General features: G+C 21.6%; 3 protein-coding genes across 3 annotated transcripts; 2 read left to right on the top strand and 1 right to left on the bottom strand.

Annotated features, from left to right (window-relative positions):
- Positions 1-4584: 4584 nt before the first annotated feature.
- Bm5032 (Uncharacterized protein) lies at positions 4585-6324 on the top strand (the record flags this gene model as incomplete). Its single annotated transcript, XM_043081315.1, has 4 exons — positions 4585-4707; positions 5187-5351; positions 5660-5836; positions 6274-6324. 4 exons carry the CDS (start codon positions 4585-4587, stop codon positions 6322-6324), a joined length of 516 nt encoding a protein of 171 aa, XP_042937249.1.
- An 8997-nt stretch (positions 6325-15321) lies between these two features.
- Positions 15322-18964, top strand: Bm3374 (Uncharacterized protein; the record flags this gene model as incomplete). The annotated part of the gene is made up of 7 exons (XM_043081314.1): positions 15322-15423; positions 15908-16021; positions 16405-16511; positions 17271-17353; positions 17703-17838; positions 18378-18490; positions 18738-18964. The coding sequence occupies 7 exons, from the start codon at positions 15322-15324 to the stop codon at positions 18962-18964; spliced, it is 882 nt and encodes a 293-aa protein (XP_042937248.1).
- A 423-nt stretch (positions 18965-19387) lies between these two features.
- Positions 19388-20756, bottom strand: Bm5552 (Uncharacterized protein; the record flags this gene model as incomplete). The annotated part of the gene is made up of 4 exons (XM_043081313.1): positions 19388-19506; positions 19777-19943; positions 20319-20361; positions 20648-20756. 4 exons carry the CDS (start codon positions 20754-20756, stop codon positions 19388-19390), a joined length of 438 nt encoding a protein of 145 aa, XP_042937247.1.
- Positions 20757-21010: the final 254 nt, after the last annotated feature.

Here is a 21010-nt window from a genome sequence, read left to right as displayed (position 1 = left end):
AAAGAGAAAGAAAAAGAAGGTCAGTTAAATAAACTGTGGAACATTAGTGATTTTTAATTGCTGTGTAAAATGATATTAAATGAGAGAGAGGAAGAGAGAGAGAGAGAGAGAGAGAGAGAGAGAGAGAGAAAGAGCAACAAAATGAATGAAAAAAAAAATTTTTGGAAAGACAAAAATAAAATTTTGCCAGTTACATTTGATGAAATAATTTTACAAATAACACAAATGAACAAATGAAATGAATTGAAAAGAAATTATTTCAAAATTTAAAATTTGTCACTTCTTTTTTCAAATGATCAATCACTGAAAATACTGCTGAAAATGAAATTTAAATGTGAAAATTTTAATTTAATCAAATTTTTACCTTTAATATATTGCTTCTTAATTTAGCAACAGTAATTTAATAGTAACAATTAATTGGTGAATTTGTCGTAATTTATTTTTTAAAATATCAATAATTAATTTAAAAATTTATTAGCACATAATTTTGCAATTATTAAAAAGTATTATTTGCTTTAGCAATATTAATTTGATATTTACATTTAATTAATTGTTTGCATTCATTCATAGTTCTTCCAAAAATTGTAATAATTTCGAGAAGCTTTTTTTTTTTCTCTCTTATAGCAGAATAAAACTAAATTATGTAAGCAAAGAAAGTTAGCTAATGAATATGAAAGATAATAATTGATGTTTCCATTTGAAAAGAATGAAAAAAAAAATAAACATTTAAGTGAATTAAATGCAAATAAATTAGTTAAAACTTATATATTAGACAAATAGATTAAGTAATAACTTTCTTAAAATATATATTTGTGAATTTTTTCACAATTTTTTGTGGTTAAATTGATTAATTATCTATTTATTAACATCAATTAATTCCTTTGTCATTTTCAATATAGTATTAAGTATGTTTATAATTTAACAATTTGTTTCACTATTTATGATTGCATACTAAAATTAACAATGTTATTGCAAAATTTTAAATTAACTTATAAAAGATGCCCTTAAATAAACACAAATAGATGCAAATATACTTTGTTGCCTTAAAAAAAAAAAAAGAAAGAACCGGAATTAGAAAAGAAAAGGAAATCCGGAATACTCATCTCATAGCATAATGTTATTTCGAATTACTTTATCATTTTTGCTTTTATATGAAAACAAAAAAAGGAAAAACTTGTTTTATAATAATTTCATAAACAAATATAAACATATGACAAGCAAAAGGGAAAGTAAAAAGCTGATAAATAATAAACAAATTGATAATATAATAAGAAATAATTAAGCAATCAATTAATTAAAAAATATAAACTGTACAAATTATTGATGTCTAAAATAGCATTAAGTGGATAAAAGTAAGAAAGGACAAAATTTAGTTAAAAAAGAAAAAATTAGGTATGAAAAAATTTTTAAATAAATAATACGTATGTACCATACCAATTATTGCTATTTTTAGGGTAAAAAAGAAAAAAATTTGATTAAGAAATGAGAAATGATTTTTTAATTTAAATTTAAATTCTAATTTATTCACTTAAATATCAATTAAAATATTTAAGATTGATAAAATTTGAAGTTCCTTTATTTATAGGTATTGTTAGGAAGCAAACGGTTTTGTATATCAAACATTTCAATGTATGCATGAAATGGGTAATAATATGTTAAACATTTTCATTTATTGTTTTAAAAAGAAAAAATAAAATCTAAATTTATTTTTGTGTAAGTTAAAATTTTTTGTTCAAATTTTTCTTTTTAATATTTAAAATTCAAAAATTTACTTTAGTAATTGTATTACGCTGCTTAGATAAAATTTGATCTTTGATTGTTTATCATTTCATTATAATTAATTATATAATAATTTTACTAATGAATTTTTTATAATTTATTTGTGATTTACATATTTTATTAATTTATACATTCAATTTTCACAAGTGATTTCGTATCGTTTATTTCAAGCAATATATTGTTGCTTATTAATTGATAAAACAATTAATTAATGCTTCTCATTATAAATGTAAATTATAATAATTTCTGATATTCATTAATGTTTGATACTTAATTAAATTTCTATTAAAATCAAATAATATTATAAGAAAGTTTTGCAATACTGTTGTCATAATCATTGTTATATAATTATTTCATGTGATATAAAATAAATAAACAAATAATTTTGCTAAAGGACTTTTATTAGCTAATTTTTTAGCAAATCAATTTGAAAAGAATCAAAGGTTGCAAAAGCTTTCGGAACAAAATTTTGTTAAAGGTGAAAGTATTATAAAATTCACTGAAAATTTACGAACTTCAGGTATTATAAAAAGTTTTATCTAAATTTAATTTGCAAAAATCAATTCAAATAGCAAAAGATGCGATATTTAAAATTTTATTCAAAGAACTACACGGCCGCTGCAATTAAATTTTTCACCTTCCATTTTAAGCTTTAATTTTAGAGCTATTTGTAAATGCTATAAATGACTTATTAAGTTCGTTTATTAATTAAATAATTGATAATAAATTTTGTTAATTTAAATACTCGATAATAGTATTTAATAAATTAAATACTTGATAACAAGAGGCGTCGAATTAAATAAGTAATATTTGTTCGCAGGGAAATTAAAAATGATAACAGAACATGATGGAATGCGACGAAAAGAACGGCATATATCAAGTTTTATGCAAAATCAAAAAGTAAAAGTTCAAAAATTTTTTACTTCGTTTTTTCTTTTTCTTATTTAAAAATTTTCCTTTGGAATTTCCGCTACAAATATACTTTTTTAAATATTTAATTTTAATTAAAAACTATTTTAGTTTTTCATTTCTTTCATAAAAATTTTATAAGTAATTGCTTAAATTATTATTCTGAAATTAAAATAGTCAAGAATTAAACATTTGCATTATAACATTTGAAGAACAATAATATTATTTTCTAACACAAGAAAAAAATTGCTTTCATCTAATTTTTTAAATTAATTTTAAATTAATCGAAATTAATCAATCATATGCATTTCAAATAATATAACTAAGTTTGACAAAATTTTTAATAATTTGAAAAATATTATTTATTAATTTGGTTGAAATAAATCGAACAAAATAGATATTTGCTAAAAAATTTTATTAATTAGCAAAATATAATTTTTGCAGAAAAATCGTTATCAACACATTGTGCTTTACAATGAAGGAGCAATAATTCTTAAAGTGACAAAAAAAGATGCTAAAGATGATGATTATATTCATGCAACTAAAATTAAAGGAAATTTTGGAAGCTATATACTAGCTCAGGTATTATAAATTTATCTTTCCTTGTTTATTTTCTTGAAAACAAAGAAAAAACTAACAGTAAAAAAAAAAAAAAAATTATTTTACATTTATTGATTAAATCATTTATTAAAAGTCTTACAAAAAAAAAACTATTTTAATAATTTTTCTATAATATTTTATGGCGATAAATGTGAAATATATTAAATAAATCTATTAAAATTTGAAGAATTTAATTCCATTTTAAAATAGTAAAATAGTAACATTAAAATCTATTAAAAGTTAAAAAAATTGCTGAGAAATTAAATTCCGAAATAATTGCATAAGTATTTTATCAATACGCTTCTTTTATTAAGAAAATAAATAATATTAAATTAATTTTAAAAAAAATTTCGAATAATAATGTGCAATTTCTTAGAATTAGCAATAGCATTAGTTTACTTTCTCTATGAAATAAGCAATTTAATTCAATTCAAATAAAATTTTAAATCGATTAAAAAAAAATAATAATTGCAATTATTTTGTTAATTTCATATAATAATGAATTGTTTGCTTGTTTATTTATTTATTTGTTTTTCATATCAAATTAGAGAAAAGTTTATTAGAGTCCAAAGCGTACAACAATAAATTCATGGTTACGTATGATTTGGCAATTTAATGTTACAATTATTATTTGCTTAATACCGCTCATTTCCGAAGACAAATGCGCCAAATATTTTGAAAAAGAAGAAGGCAAAAAATTCAATGTATTCATTTTGTTTTTATTAATATTTAAGAGACAATTCTTTTAATAACAATAATGATAATAACATCACCAATAAGAGTCTATTAGTTGTATTAACATGATAAAATGATAAGAACAATGCTAATATTTATGGAGACACTGATAAGAGCAATAACAATTTGATATTTACATTGCTATTTGTATAATTTCCGAAGATAAACAAATTAAAATGAATACTATTTTTTAGGCCAATATTCATAGGATTAAATTACACTGAATGTAATTTTAAATTTATTTTGAAAATGATTTTGCAACGAATATATAAAAACAAATAATTCAGAAAATGATTTAAATTAGTTTGTAGTAGAAGCTGCAAATCTTACTTAATAATATATATAAATTAAAAATTTTGATTGACAATTTAAAAAAAAAAATTATTTCTTATATATTGAAAAATCATTAAATATTATCTCATTTAGAGAGAAAAAAAAAAGGATTTGGAGACAATTTCTATTTCATACATAATTTGATATATTTCAACTGAAATTAATTGTAAACAAATGAACTAATTAAAATAAAATTAAAATATAATTAGTTTTTAGCAAAAATATTTTATGATTAAAACAGTTTCATCACGAATAGAAGGTTCAATTACAACATTTATTTTAAAATTAACAAATAAATATGATCTCGGTGAACGTACAATATATGTGCTTGTTTTTAGTGGCTGGCAAGAAGTATGTCTTTTTCTCATTAGAAAAAAGTATTATCAACTGATAATGATGTCTTTTTTTAATGATAAAAATAAGTGATCAAAATATGGTAAATAAAGGAGAAAAATTTTTTTTTGAAAAAAAAGAATTTAAAAATGTAATAATATGAATGAATAATTAATATCTGATTTGGAAATTTTTTAGATATTACTATAAAATTTCAAATTATTTGCATTTTATTTTAATAGATTAAATTTTTTAACTGAAATAAAAAATTGTTTCATAATTGCATTAATGTAGTTTTATCCTTTTTTTTTCATTTCAAATTTCAAACTTAATTTCTTTTTCGGTAGTTTAGTTCTGCTACATTTTAATTAGAATTTATACAGTGAAAATAAAATTTCATTTTGATACATAATTTAAAATATGAATTAAATGATTTAAATTAAATAATTTTTTTAAATAAATAAAAATTAAATAATTAAAAATATGAATTTTCAAAGGTATCGAAACGACCTGTAATAACTGAACTACTCGGTCTTCTTCGAGCAGCATGGGCAATTGAACAAAGTAATGTATCAGATAAAAAATATCCAATATTAGTACATGGTGTTAGTGGTACTAGAAGAACTGGAACATATGTACTACTTTCGATACTTTGCAAACAGGTAAGTAATATATGGGTAAGTAATATAATTAATTAGCATAATTTGTTAGTAACTAATTAATTAAAATATTTATTACGAAAGAAATTATTAAATTTAAACGATAATTTATTGAATCATTGATAATCAATAATTGTTCAAATCAAATTGTTAAATGTGGTTGAAATGAAATATTTAACTAATATTACTGAATTAATTTATTAAAAAAAGAATCGTAAATTCATTTTATTAAATACATTAATTAATATTCATTCATAAACAAATGAATCATTTCAATTGTTTCAATTAATTAATTAAATTAATAAATTTAGATGACAGAACGTGGACAACTTTCACTGATAACAGCATGTTTAGCTGTACGTAGTTATCGTTATCATGTTATGAATAGCCTTTATTATTTTATCATTTTATTAGAAGCATTGCTAATTTATGCAGCTGATATTGGCTTAATTAATCAAACAAAACAAAGTTTTGCAATAGCTAAAAAGGTTTGAAATTTTTTAAATAATTCAAACAAAGCAAAAGTTTGCAATAATCAAAAAAAAATTTTAAAAAATAAGCTAAAAATTGCAAAAAAAAAAAAATGTATTATTAATTTTATTAGTATTTAATGTTTGTTTATAAAAATAAACAAAATCTTTTTTCCTTTAATTAATAATGCAGCAATATTTTCTAATCAACTTCTTTCTATCTTCTTTTTCATTTCATATTATTTCAAATTAATAACGATTGTGATATAAACAAAAAGTAAAAATAGGATCTTTAAAAATTTTTCCATTTTCTAAATTCTTTTTAATTCAAAATTTTAATACTTTGGAATTTTAAATTGTATTAAATTAACAAAATAGAATAAATAAAAGTTCAATAAAAAACAAAAGTGAAATTTTTCATATGAAAAGTTTGTTTTTTTCTTTTTTTCTTTCAGTTCATACGAGATTTGGCAATAAAAGAAAGAGAAAATTGTGATAATTATTAATCAATTAATAATGGCAATAAAAATATTTCGAATAAACAAATTCAAAAAAAAAAAAAAGAGAAAAAATTTTATTTTCAAAATTATTTTTGTTAATTGTAAATGATCAATTATTTTTGTCAAATTTTTTTCACTCAATGTTTAATGATTATTGCTAAATAGAATCGATTTACAATTCAAGAATTAATTTTTTACATTTTATAAAATCATTCGAATTTTGAATTAATGACAAAACAAAAAAAAAAAAAAGAAAAAATTTTTAAATGAAGAAAAAAAGAGCAATAAAACGAGTGAAATTTTAAAAAATATGAAAATATCAGGTATTATCACTTATTATTTAACATTATTTCAGAAAAAAAAAAAAAAAAAAGTTAAACGTTAAAAAAAGAAATGAATTAAATAAATAAATATTGTTGAAAAATATTATTTTAGAAAATATTTTTTGAATGAAAATTTAAAAATTGTTTTAGATATAAATGTTTTTTTTTTTTTCCTCACCGAACTACGTTAATTATTTTTACTCTTCGAATTTGCATATCCGCAAGTAAACTTTTAATGTTATCTCACTTGAAATTTGAATATTTTATTGACATAACTTTTTCTTTCGAATTTTTTTTGTGGTTATTTTAATATTTTAAAAGTATGCAAAATTTGTTGTCTGTAAGAAAAAATAAATTAAACATTTAATTTCTGCAATTAAAAGCATAACATAGAACGAAAAGAAAAATTAAAAAAAAATTAATTAATTAAAAAAAAAATTAAATTTTAAAAATATCGTCTAAAAAAAAAAGAATAAATATTTATTTATTAGAACTATTGATGAATTTTTTTTTCGTACTGTAATATATTAGCCTAATTTTTGCTACCTTTTTTAAATGACAACAACAAAAAGTTTTTTATATAAAATAGAATTGGTCAATTAAAGATAAAAGAGAAGAGAGAGGGATGCAGGGATAAACAGAGGGAGAGGTGAGAAGTGAAATTGAAGTAATCATTCTCTTTAGAGTAGCAAGAAAAAAAGATGATGAACGAATAATACTTAAATTAGAAGAGTGACCTCTGAACCTGCCATTTTCATTTTTTACACTTCTCCTTTACAATTTCCTTTTTTATCATTTTTTGTTGCTCTAACAAAATAATATCAATGGTAGAAATATAAATTACAATAAAATTTATTACTAATTTAAATTATATCACTGAAATTTAATTTTTTTTTTTGTTGTTAAAAAAAATTATTGCAAGCAAATTCAAATTCTTTTTTCTTCTAGCAAAATTTAAATTTACTATTTATGCATATTTTTTCCAATGAATGTTTTAAATTTGCTACTTGTATATATCTTTTCCCTAAAATTGTTTACTATTTATGTTCAACTTTTTTAAATTTACTATTTACATATATAATTTTAATTTAATATTTATGTATATCTTTTCAATTTTTATCATTATCACATGCTATCGATCCAAAAAATTATAATTATTTGAAATAAATTGAAAATGAATGACAACAGAATTGTCATTGCTAAATTAATTAATTCAAAAAATTTTGTCTTGTAATTATTTTTAATTTTCAAGTTGAAAAAATTTCTGTTTTTATCCTAATTTTAATGAATAAGAGGAATTAAAGAATTTTTTTAAACGACTTTTGCACTTTGTACAAGATTTGCCATAATTTTTTGACCACTATGCTGGTCATTTGATAAGAGCGCATTTTTCCCATGTAATTATAAATTAGATTCCTTATCCATTTGGTCACTCTTATCAAATGACCAAATGGACTTCCCATGTTATTAATTACATTCCTTTACCCATTAGATCGTTTGATTTGATAAGAATGGACTGTTCTCATGTAATTAATTACATTTCTTAGCCATTTGATCATTCGATAAGAGTAGTAGCACATTGCTGAATTTAAAATTTGCAAAAAATTCTGACGAAACTTATTTAAAGTCAAAAATAATGCTTTCATTATTTCTTCAGCAATTTAAAATTGAATTTTTGAAAACTTGAAAATTTAAATTTTGAATTTATTTTTAGTATTTAAATGTAGTCATAATATTTACGCATGCTACACAGCAAATTGTAAATTTAAAATTCTTAATAAAACTTAATGGAAGTTAAAAGTTATATTTTTTTAACAATTTTAAATTGCATTTTTGGAACTTTAATTTTTAGTACGAATTACTAAAAGTTAACAAACAATAAAAAGTATTATCTATCATTTGTCATATCAATTTGGACAGTTAAAATTGGAATTATAAGAAAACTGTACCGAATTTCTCCTTAAACTATTTCACTATTTTAACTTAATAACTCTGACATTTAATTTCTTCAATATTTTGAAATTTCTTTTTCAGAATGAAATCGCTAAATTAACTTTCTCTACTCTTCTACTAGTAAGTATATTACAATTCGGGTGAGAATAATATTTGTCATTTTCCGGAAGAATCTGCTGAAAATCGATAGATACTTACTATAAGTCACTTTTTCCGGAAAATTCTTTAATATTTCAAATTGACTTTAAATGCAATGAGTGTCATAACTTATTAATTAACTAAATCACTCAAAAATAGAATTGAATATAGGTAAAGCGGTAATTGTTGGATATTTAAGGGTATTAAATTTAATTAAATTTCAAAATAAATTTATGAATATGATTATATAATTTTATAATTTTAAATAATTTTAGAAACTCAATGACAATTGACAAATGATAACAATAAAACAATTTTATTATGCGGTGATAAAGAAATTGATGAATTGATAAAATCAATTCATTTTTATAATAAATTTGATAGCAATAATTTAATTTATGTTATACTGATACAAGATAAAGTTGTATAATTATATTGGAAATAAAAAAAATATATGCTAAACTTATCAATAATTATTTTAAAATCAAATACAAAGGATAGTGAAATTTGAAAAAATATTTAACTATCATTATAATTCGATACTAATCAGTTCATCTGTTTTTTTTTCTTTCTTTTTTTTAGATAAAAAAAGAAATTAATGAAATATCGGAAGCATATTATTATTTAAAATAAATTTGAAACAAAAATAACAATAAGAATAAATCATATATTATAAAAAGATATTTTTAAAAGCATTGCATAAAAATCATTTTTCAATTAATATAATAACATCTTTCCCCTATCATTTGATTATTTCATGAAAATTTAACATTTTTTAATAATATATTGAGAAAAAACATATTAGTTAGACATGAATTTCTTTTTTCATAAAATTTCTTTATAATTATTAAAATAAAAAAAGAAATTTAAATTGTGAATAAGTATTCGATAATATAGGATATAATAATAATAATAATAATAATAATAATAATAATAATAATAATAATAATAATAATAATAATAATAATAACAATAATAATTAATAAATAAATAATTTAGTCTTCATATTGCACTTAATTGTCACATATATTTGAAAGTGGCAAATTAGCTTATCAACGCACGTCGCCTTTCCTGTTAAAAAGATAAAAAAGTCAAAATTCATTTTTCAGGCTTAATTTTTTTTCTGAACTGAACTGTGTTTTGATAATATCAACAAATATTTATTGATTAATTACACAATACTTTGTGTGAAGTTCATAAATTTTTTAAGTTTTTGATTTATTTTATCATTTGTAACTTAGCTTTTTTTAAGTTTGTTGTATATAAATTATATCATTTCAATCAGATTTTAAAAACATAATTAAATTGTCAAATATTTGAAAGTCATTTCTTGCAAATTTAACAAGAAATCAATTAATTATTTTAATACTTTCAAATATGTAAATGCAATATATTTTTTACTGCAACATTTCATTGATACCGTATCAATAAACTTGACAAGATATGAATAAAACGTTTATGTAATTTAATAAAAAATTTTAGCTCAAACAATAAATACTAAACGAAATTCTGAACTAGCAATATTTCCATAACAAATAATTTGTCCTAAAAAAAAAGAAAAAAAAAATAGATAAAAATGAACATGAAAAAAAGAATAAGAAAATAATTTAAAATGCTACTATTGATGCTGTGCGACAGATGCGCAGCAGCAGTGAATTCTAATGACAATTGCGCAATAACAATGCTAGAAAATAAATGTAAATAACTAATGCTAACATTATTCATTGCAAGTGAATTCTAATGACAATTGCGCAATAACAATGCTAGAAAATAAATGTAAATAACCAATGCTAACATTATTCATTGCAAACATTACGAATTATGATTTTCCTGGGATCTAAAGCTAATTTTACATTTGTCAACTATAATTATTAACATTTGTAAACCATAATTTAAATGGAATATATTATTAATTAAAGTTATTAATAAGTTATTAATTACTTTAATTTCCACTGATGTTGTTTTTTTTCGCTATAATTATGTCATTTTTACTCATTATGCATATTTACCTTAATTATTATAACCAATGAATTAATTCATTTTCACAGGCATTATCAATTTATTTTCGAGAATATTTAAATACCAATTGTGGTAATTATATTTGTATTATCGATCAAACAAAAAAATTTAAGTAAGTTCTTGCATTTTATATTATTTTGATCTAATTACTTTAAAATTTAAGCAATTATTGTTCAATTTCTTGGTTTGATTTACAATTCTGTGCAATGAATTTTCTTTTCTGAACAAATACACAATAACAATAATAATAATATCAAAAGAAATAACGATCAAATGTTATGTTATGAATGAATTCTTATCACTTTGAAATATTCAACTGTCGCAGTTTTATTATTCATTCATTCATTCATCCATTTTGTATTTTGATGGGAATTCAGTCAAATATGTTTTGCTTTATGCAAAAAACATTTTATTTTAATTTTGATAATAATGAATTTATTATTACATTCTTTTTGCTGTTATTCATTGTATTTTATTATCATTAATTATTTATTATTATTATTATTATTATTATTATTATTATTATTATTATTATTATTATTATTGCAATTGCAGTTGTTATTGATCATTTTATTGGTAATTCAACTATTTCTTTTATACAAATATGCATTTTAAATTGCTAAAATGCAAACATTTTATAAACATTTAATTCATTTTTGCATTTTTATAAACATTTAATTCAAATTTTCATGTTATGAAATAGATGAACTAATTGTTGAATTATTTAATTCAATATAAAAAAATGATTAAAAATAAGTGTCATATTTCACTCATTTTATAATTTTGCTGAAGCAAAAAATTAACACTTTTTCTGTTTTGTAACTCTTTTAAAATTTCAAAAAGTTTACTTCATTTTTGATTTCAAATTTAAACTTTCGAATGATTAATGCAACCAAATGAGAAAGGAAGGAAGCAAAAGAACAAAATCATTTATTTTCAACATTGTATATTTTCTTATCATAAATAAACATTCTGGTATTTAGTGTGTGTTTATTTAGAATTTCATTTCAATATTCAAAATTTATTCATTCTCATATTCTTTCAATTTATTTCTGTTCAGCTATTGTTTCATTGAATATTTATTTATTTCAATATTCTTGCATAACTTGTTTGCATATTTAAATTTTCAATTTATTCATTTGAATATTTCAATTTGTTTATTTGAATTTTTTGAATTCTCTTTGTTTTATCATTTGACATGTTTATTGGAATATTTATTTTGTTGGTTGCATCTAATACGCAGTAACCTGTTTTTTAATTTTATTACATATTTCACTATTTCTTCCTTTTTTTTTTTTTTTGAATTTATATTTTAACGAATCATTTAATTATTTCATTCATTACTTTTTTTATTATCCCATCTATTTTTGAATTTTTTGTTCTTCTTTAAAATGGATGAAAAAAAAAATGTGTGAATTAATTAATTAATGATGTTAACTAATAATTAATAATTGTTAATAATATTTATAAATAAAAAAATAATGTCATGTTATTTTGTTAATTAAAGATGATAAAAACTTGACAATAATTATTAGTTCAAGTAATATTCCTAGCAGAAGTATTCCAATTGTAATTTATAAATGAAAGAAGTTAAGATGAAAGGAAAATGAATGAAAGATGAAAAAGCGGAAAAGTTGAATGAGAAACAATTTTGATTTAAATTCCGAGCAAAAAATTATTCATCGATAAATTTGTTTAAAATGAAATTCTAAAATATTCAAACTTCTTCAATGCATTCAAATATTCTATTTGTCTCTTTCTAACCTTTTCATTCATTGATATTTACAATGTTAAGAAAAATATGTAAATTTAGTCGAAAAGAAAAAAAATAAAAACAAAAAGTAAATGATAATATATTTTAATTATATTTAATATATTTTAACAAATAATTTATTACATTCTTAGCATTATTATTATTATTATTTTTTTTTTTTAATTATGCATTACATCATTTACGATGTTATAATTCACATAAATTATTTCAAAACTAATAAAAGTATGAGTTATTTAATTAGTTTAATTATTCTTAGGTTTGGTAGATGGCAGATTTTATAATGAATGATTGATCCAATAGAAACTAAAAAAAATGTCCTTTATCCCACCCACTCATTACACACCTGTTTGTTTATTTATTTATTTATATACATCTTCATTATTAGTCTAAAGATTATTTTATCTGTAGAATTATTCATAATTTAATTTAGTTGTGAATTTATTTTAATTGTTTTTTTATTTACATTTAATTACTGAAAATTTGATTTATTTATTATTTTTATACATACACATGGGTATGTACCTGTATGGGTACGTATGTTTGTGCATACGTACGTGTATGTGGTGTCTTTTGTAGATACATATGAGTATGTGCCTGTATGGTACGTATGTTACGTACGTGTATGTGCGTGTCGCAGTGTGTTCTTTTATTTTCTTTCTTAATTATAACAATGAAACGATGTTTTTAGCCTTTCTTCTATTTTTTTTTTCCATTTTGAAATATTTAATAATATATTTAATTTTTTATTCAGAATTTTTATGGCTAAAATTTGATTGCCATTTGACCTTTAAGCAATATTATATTATAATTTAAATATATCAAATCATTCAGTGATAAATTGTTATTGCATATTTAAATTGTATACTTAATTTTAAAATGTCTCCATCATAACAAAAAATGTTCACTTAGAGTTGACAATAAAATATTATCAAATGTCAAGGTTGTTTATAGAAGAGTTCAGATAAAGTTCAAAATATCAAAAAAGAGTGAGAGAGAGAGGAAGAGAGAAAGAGAGAGAGAGAGAAGAAAAAAGTGGAATAAATTATCTATAAGAATAAAAGAATATTCAATTGAATTTAAATAAATTAGGAAATAAAAGTTGAATTTTTCAAAAATTTTTTTTTTTCTTTTCTTTTTAAAATAGATGAAACAGAAAAGAGAAAATATATAAACTAATCTTCGTATCTTTCTTTCTTTCTTTCTTTCTCGCTTTTTCTCTTTCTCCCTCTCTCTCCCTCTCTCTCTCTCTCTCTTTATTTGCTTTCTCATTTAAATTTTTTGAAATGGTTAAAATAATCAACGCTGTGCCGTTTTCTAAAAAGTTGTGCTGATCTTTGCTGATTGCTGCTTATAGTTGGATTAGACATTGCTAAAGTAATTCGATAATTTTAAAGATAAGAAAGAGAAAAGTCGAGAGTGATATCTTTATTCTTTTTTTTTCTTTTTTTCTGTTACATTTGCGCTCATTTATACTAATCAACAATAAATGAAAGAAGAAAAAAGAAAAATACTAAATCTTTCAATCCTGAAAATGTTTCATTTGTGAACAACTTTCATTTTATGATGTCAAAATTGTTTTTCGTTTATTCATTTGAAATTTTTTTAAAAATTAATTCCAAAAAAAAAAAAAAAAAAAGTAATTTTCTTTATTGTTATTTATTTCTTTTTATTTCAATTTCAAATCATCAATAATTTGTAAAAATTAATGAATTGCTAAAATTTTAATGTTTAAAAATATAATCATTTCGTTTTTTTTTTTTTTTTTTTGGTTCTCATTTTTTAGTTAAATAAATACGATAAAATTGAAATAAAATAAGTTAAATTAATTATTTGATTTTTAATTAGGAAATAGATTGAAAAACGCAGCTAACTTGACAACTTTCGAAAATTCGTACTTACTATTCATCAAAATTTATAAATTGTTTTTCAATTTATTTTAAGCATTACAATGTGATAGGATGGAAATTTTTTTTTAACTATTTACTTCCCTCCTTCTTCTGCTATTAATTCTAACTTTTTTAATTCAATAATTTTTTCATTTACAGCTTTTGTCCATTTCAAAATTTCAAATTTTCCTTTTCCTTTTTTCTTATAAATTAATGCTTTTCCTTTCTTTTTAACATTCATACTACTTTACTAAAATGTTAAATTTATTCAAATTTCCAGCTACTTTTTTTATGATTTATGCTACTACCTCCCATCCATATTCATTAATTATAATTTATTATATTTTATAAATGCTAATATACCATTTGTTATTTTTCATTCAGCAATTGCCAATAATTTTATTCGAAATTTGTAAATGATATTAAAATAATTTGATCATAATTTTATTAGTAGAAATGTAAGTAATAATTTTATTTATGCGTTAGAAATGATAAGCTGCTATAACTGCTTGTTAAAATTTTCATTTTTTCCTTTTAATTGTTAAAGTTTTATTAAATTATGTTTATGATTTTTGCTTAATAATTTAAAAAAAAAATTTCTTTAGTTTTTTCAACTTCATTATATATTTTTTATTTTACAATTATGTTTTTATTGTTTATTTGCTTCTTTCTTTTTTTTTTAAAAAAAAATTGATTTTAGTTTTTCGTGAATTTTTTTTGCTAAATTTTTAATTTAATTATTTATTTACATAGTTCTATTACATTGTTTCACTTTTTTTTTTAAATTTCACAAAATTATGATTTTTTTTTTAGGATGAAATCCTCAGAACTAACATTTTCAATTGTTCTAATACTACTATATCAGAAAGGATTATGTTTTAATCATGAAAAATCAACAAATCTCACAATTATGACATTTAATACCTGGATTTCGGGTGATAATGTCGAGCATGGAATAATAAAAATTGTAAAACACATCAAATTGATCGATCCGGATGTTGTCGCATTACAGGTAAATAAATTATTCAAATAATTTAAAATAAAAAAAAAAAATTTTTTTGCTAACAAATTTATTAAAAGAGAAGAAGAAAATTTATTAATGAAATAAATTTTAGCATCAGGCTATTAGCATGAATTTATTGCTATCTCATCATTTAATTACAATTAATTTATGAACAAACATATTTAAAAATTTTCTTCTCAATGATAGTAATTCTTGAATAGCAATTTTTTATTAAATGATAATAATTATAAATTAATTACTCAATTATTAAATGATAATTTGTCATAAATTCAATATAAAAAATGAAATTGCTTAGCATAATTCTACTTCATTAATTACATATAATTAATTATTCTTTACTGTATTAATTACACATTTTTTATCACTTTTTTCATTTAAAAAAAAAAAATTTTTTTTAAACCAATATTTTAATATTAAAATTAAAAAGTTTTTGCTCAAATTTTTTATTCTCAAAAAAAAAGAAAATTTATAGGAAGTTCATGATGCAGAATGCTTGGAACATTTAATGGTTGAAATGGGTAAAGGATGGACGGCTATTTCAACAACATATTCATATCCTGATACAGCTATTTTAACAAAACATAAAGTTAGTTAGCATTAGCTCTTTAATTTTCATTAGTCTCAAATTATATTTTTAAAAAAATATTAAAAACAAACAAACAAAAATAATCAAAAAAAGAAAAGATGAAATACAAAAAGAATAAAACAATTTATTTGACACTTTTTAAAATATAACTTATTTTAAATTTTGATTGTTTTACACAATAATGAGCAAATCATCATTTTAGCCTAAAAAAATTTTTTTTAAATATCATTTAGTTTAAATTTTTATTATTTTAAACTAAAATGACTCGCTTCAAATTTTGAATTTCTTTAAGTTAATCTTTCATTTTTTTTTTTTTATTTTTTTGTTCTTTTTTCGCAACTATTTTTTGTCTATTTTATTATTAGTCTTTTCTCATTTTTCAGCTAGTAAATCAATCATTTCATCAAATAAGCCATGGTATGGGTGTTAAAATAGAAATTGAGAATACAAATAGAACAATTCATATATGGAATCTTCATTTGGATTATCAGTTAGTGTTGAAATATTTTTTTAATGGAACTAATATTTAATATTTATTTTAAATTTCGAAGTTTTTTGAATTAATCTTTCATTTTTATCATTTTTTATGAATTGCAATAATGAGATTAATTAGTAATTTAATAATATCAGCAATTTTTTTTTTTTTTTTTTTTGATTTTAAAGATGAAAGAACAATATGTGATTAGCATTTTTAGAGTAATAAATGAAATTATCTCCTTATATCTAATTATTTCTTATATCCAACTAAAAATCACCTGCATGAAATTAGCGATTTTTATCTTTAATTTTTTTAAAAATTAATTAAAGGCATTTTAGCAATATCTTTAATTAGTTTATAAAATATTTGAATCTGTAAATCTAATTCGGTGAAAATTACTAGTAACCATGACAGAATTAGATTTACATTAGATACGAAGAAATTCATTTAACAAATAATATGTGGTAGAAACTTATACAATTTAAAATGTAGTTTAGAAATGATATCTAATAAATAATTAGCAGGTGGTTTATCATACGAATTACTTTTTGATTATCATAAGAAATGTTAGAAGCCAAAAAAATGTAACTGATTATATAAAGAGAAATATGATTAAATATGAATCATATCATTGTCGTTGTAACAATCATTTGTCATTCAGTGAATAAGCCATTAAATTGATTTTAGTTAGAAAGAATATATGACCAAATATTTTACGCTTATTTTTACTTTATTATTATTATTACTATTTTTTTTTTTTTTTTTTTGTAGGTCATATGGTCCATATGCAGCATTTAATAAAATGGTTACTAAAGTAACACAAATTATGGCTGGTGAAATGATTGATGGCAAAGGTTTTTGTTTCTTTCTTACTTTTCTTTTTTCATCTTATTTTATTGTTACGATAAACTATAAAAATGTAATTGATGGAATATAAATTTTATTCTTCTTTTGAATTAAAAAAGAAAAAGAAAGAAAAGTACGCCAAATCTTTTAAATGAATAAATTTCGTTTTTTTTTTTTTTTCTGCTAGCAAGAATTTCGTAAATTTAAAAATTTTACTTATATTTTTCTGCTTCAACTAAACATTTATTTTTTTTTTCTCTTTTTTTCTCATTTCTTCCTGTGTCAGAAATTTAAGATTATTTTCATTAATTAACAATGAGTAATTAATTCACTTCGAAAAAAGTAGTAAAAGTTTAGGTCGTTTCCAGAATATGCGAGAATTAATAGTTGATGATCATTTTCAAGCTGCAGTTGGAAATTCATCCACTGAGCCATTGATTGTTTGTGGTGATTTTAATTCACCCTCACATCTTGATTGGACGAATCAAACAAGGTTAGAATTTGACAAAAATGAAATTTCTTTTTTCTTTTTAAAATTTGGAAAAGGAAGTTAATTCATTGGAGAACAAAAAGGCATGCTTTTCACCCCTTTATTTATTTTTTGAAATTATTTGGTCATATAGTAGGGAAAGTTTATGATTGCTAATTTTAGCAATTAAAAGAATCATCTTATTGGATTTCAATTCAAACGAAAACTGACATCTACTGTATGGAAAATTATTATTTTAGAATACCAGCTGATATATCTTTTTTTTTTTTGTCGTTGAATTTATATTTATGAATCGGAAAATAGAAAAACTAAAAGGGAAAACATTTGATTTTATGTTCAGTGTATGAATGAATGCAAAAAAGATGATTGAAAATGAAATGCAAAATGACAGAATTGAAATTTTCATAAGTGAAATTTTAGAAACAAAAATATAGAAATGCCCAAGAAATTTTTTTACGAGAATAAAATTATGTGTGAAATTAATTTTAGATTTAAATGTATGAGTTCTACTTGATGTTCGAAGAAATTTGAAAAAATTTCAGTTTTCTTCACGGTAACTGGAAATTTCAATGGCCAACAACGCAAATATTACAAAATGAAGCTGGAATGAAAGATTCTTATCGAGAACTACATCCAGAAGTTCTTGAAAATCCAGGTTCATTTTGCTCAAAATTAGTAGGTCTCAAAAAAGATTAACTTTTTTTTTTTTCAAAGATGAAACTCACGTAATGTTTCCCTGTAAAAATTATCTCTTTGACAAATTCCAATTGTAAGAACAATTAGGGAAACATCCGGCATTATCATTTAAAGGCTAAAGATGACCACCTATTAAACTCTGGATAAAGTACTGCAAATTGACCACTTTATAATATCTCTAAAAAGCAAAATTTTTATAACATCAGGAATAACATGGTCAACAGTAGAAAAAATGACCAGTACCGGTTGGAGCTGGACGATACCGGAACCACAGGATAGAATTGATTACATCTTTTATCGTAGTCCTCTGCTTTTTCCCATACAGTCATATACATATCAAGGTCATGCAACTGTTTATCCTAAACCATTCCACTGGAAAAATGATTATCCATCTGATCATTTTGCTGTTATTACCACTTTCCGTCTAATGTAACTTTAACAAATTCACCTAAGAAGGATAAACTTGCACGAAAATTCTATGAACATTTGTTTTGTTAGGTTATAATCCTAATTAATTTATTACTAATATTTGTACCAGGTTTTACTCCTGCTTTTTTTTAAGTTTTAAGATTAGCTATCTCAGTGCAATTTCAACCTAAATTGATCATTAACCTGGAAGTTACAGGTACTAAATGAATGCATATTATTGCCAAATAAATGAGAGAATGAAGAAAACATTTGAGAATAATAAGTTTTAATAATACATACCAGCCAAAAAAGAACGAAATCATATTGACCAAACGGAATGAAAGAGTTTAGATGAAGATAATATTGCAACTTTCTATTCACTTCAATTAAACAAATTAGAAAAAGCTGTAGTACCCGAAATATTTAGGAAGAAAAAATGATACTAGTTTCAAACAATTTGTCTATATTCAGCATATGTTATATAACCGTCATCATCGATATCCAATTTTTTTAATGTCTCTGATACAATATCTTCCAAATCTGTTTCAGAAATCGATCCTGTATTCTCTGAAATTATGTTTCATTTTTTGAATAAATAAACTTAAATGAAACGTTCAACAGACCTATATCAGTTTTTTTGTAATAATAATTGTTATAAGCTTTCTTATTGCCTCGTTTATAGGGATTGAACTGAGGGTAAATTTTGAAACAGAGAAAAAGAAACACTCTTAACCATTGCAATAATAAGTGTCTATTATAGTAGATATACCTCTTAAGATTGAAGGTTGAAATTAGCTTTGCTCCAATTTTAGTGTAAGGAAAAATGGAAAAACTCACCATTCATTTTTTCATGTAAGTGGGTTAATCCTTTAATAAGCTCAACACCATCAATTTTGCCATCTTTATTTAAATCATGCATTCGGAAATAATGAAAAGTTTCCAAATCTTTGTTGAATGACATTCTGCGAACATCCACTTTCCGCTTCAAATGTTGCTTGATATGCCTGGAAACATTCAATAAACTACAGCATATTTGCAACAAAAGCAAATAGATCATAACACATAACAATAACTTCATGGAGTTTAAAAAGCAAACTTAACTGCGATAAGAACATACAAAACTTTTCATTTGTAAGTCAAATTTTTTTAATAATTTCAGATTACAAAACTGTAATTCAATGTATCGATAATGCAAAAAGTTAATTACAGTGAGATCGCATTTACATATATGCTCAAAACTTTTTACATATATCTGTGAATCTTTACATATATCTGTGAATCGAATATTCAATAGATAATTAAAAAAGGATCTCATATGCTTATAGGTGCAAATGAACTTAATAAAACAACTGATGATAACAATATCAATAGAAACTTACGATGTATCATGTACTGCATCTTTTTCACCAAATCTCACCGCCACTGAAACAACGGAAAATTTCACCAATTTGAAATATAAATACGGTTTAATGAAACAACCAAATGCAATACAGAAAAACATCCAAAAATAAAAAAATTAAAATCAGAAAACAAAATGCTAAAATAAGCTTTCTATAAGTTTACAAAAGTGTACAATGTTAAAATATCACCCCTTTTTCTCTCTTCATTTTCAATATCCTACGCTTTAACTGTCAACCATAAAATTAAGCGCACGCACACTTTTAGTGACACAACAAACTAGCATAGTATTTTTATTCATTTAACAAACCTGGTGGTGGTTGTGGTGGTGCTGATGGTAAATTATTTGATTGTGAAGTTTTACCAACATCCTGAATTGCTGGTAAAATTTGAATGATAAAAATGATAAACTGTAACATGCTAGTGAGTAAATGAATGGTAATGATGCTGGTGATGACGATGATGATAATAATTACGATGATACTGATGGTAACATAGCTGCCAATAAAAACATCAATGGATCAATAACTCGATAATCGATAATATCACGAAATGAAAGTACTAGAGCAAACAGCAGCAAAAGCAACTATTTTATGAAAAGCATCATATCATATTCTCGATGACAAAACGAAACGCTTCGATAAGCCTAAAATAGGATCATATGATCAATAGA

The sequence above is a fragment of the Brugia malayi genome (assembly GCF_000002995.4).
Source record: "Brugia malayi strain FR3 genome assembly, contig: Bm_v4_Chr4_scaffold_001, whole genome shotgun sequence".
Taxonomy (NCBI): domain Eukaryota; kingdom Metazoa; phylum Nematoda; class Chromadorea; order Rhabditida; family Onchocercidae; genus Brugia; species Brugia malayi.
The sequence above is the reverse complement of the archived record's forward strand: the minus strand, read 5'-3'. Positions and strand labels throughout refer to the sequence as shown.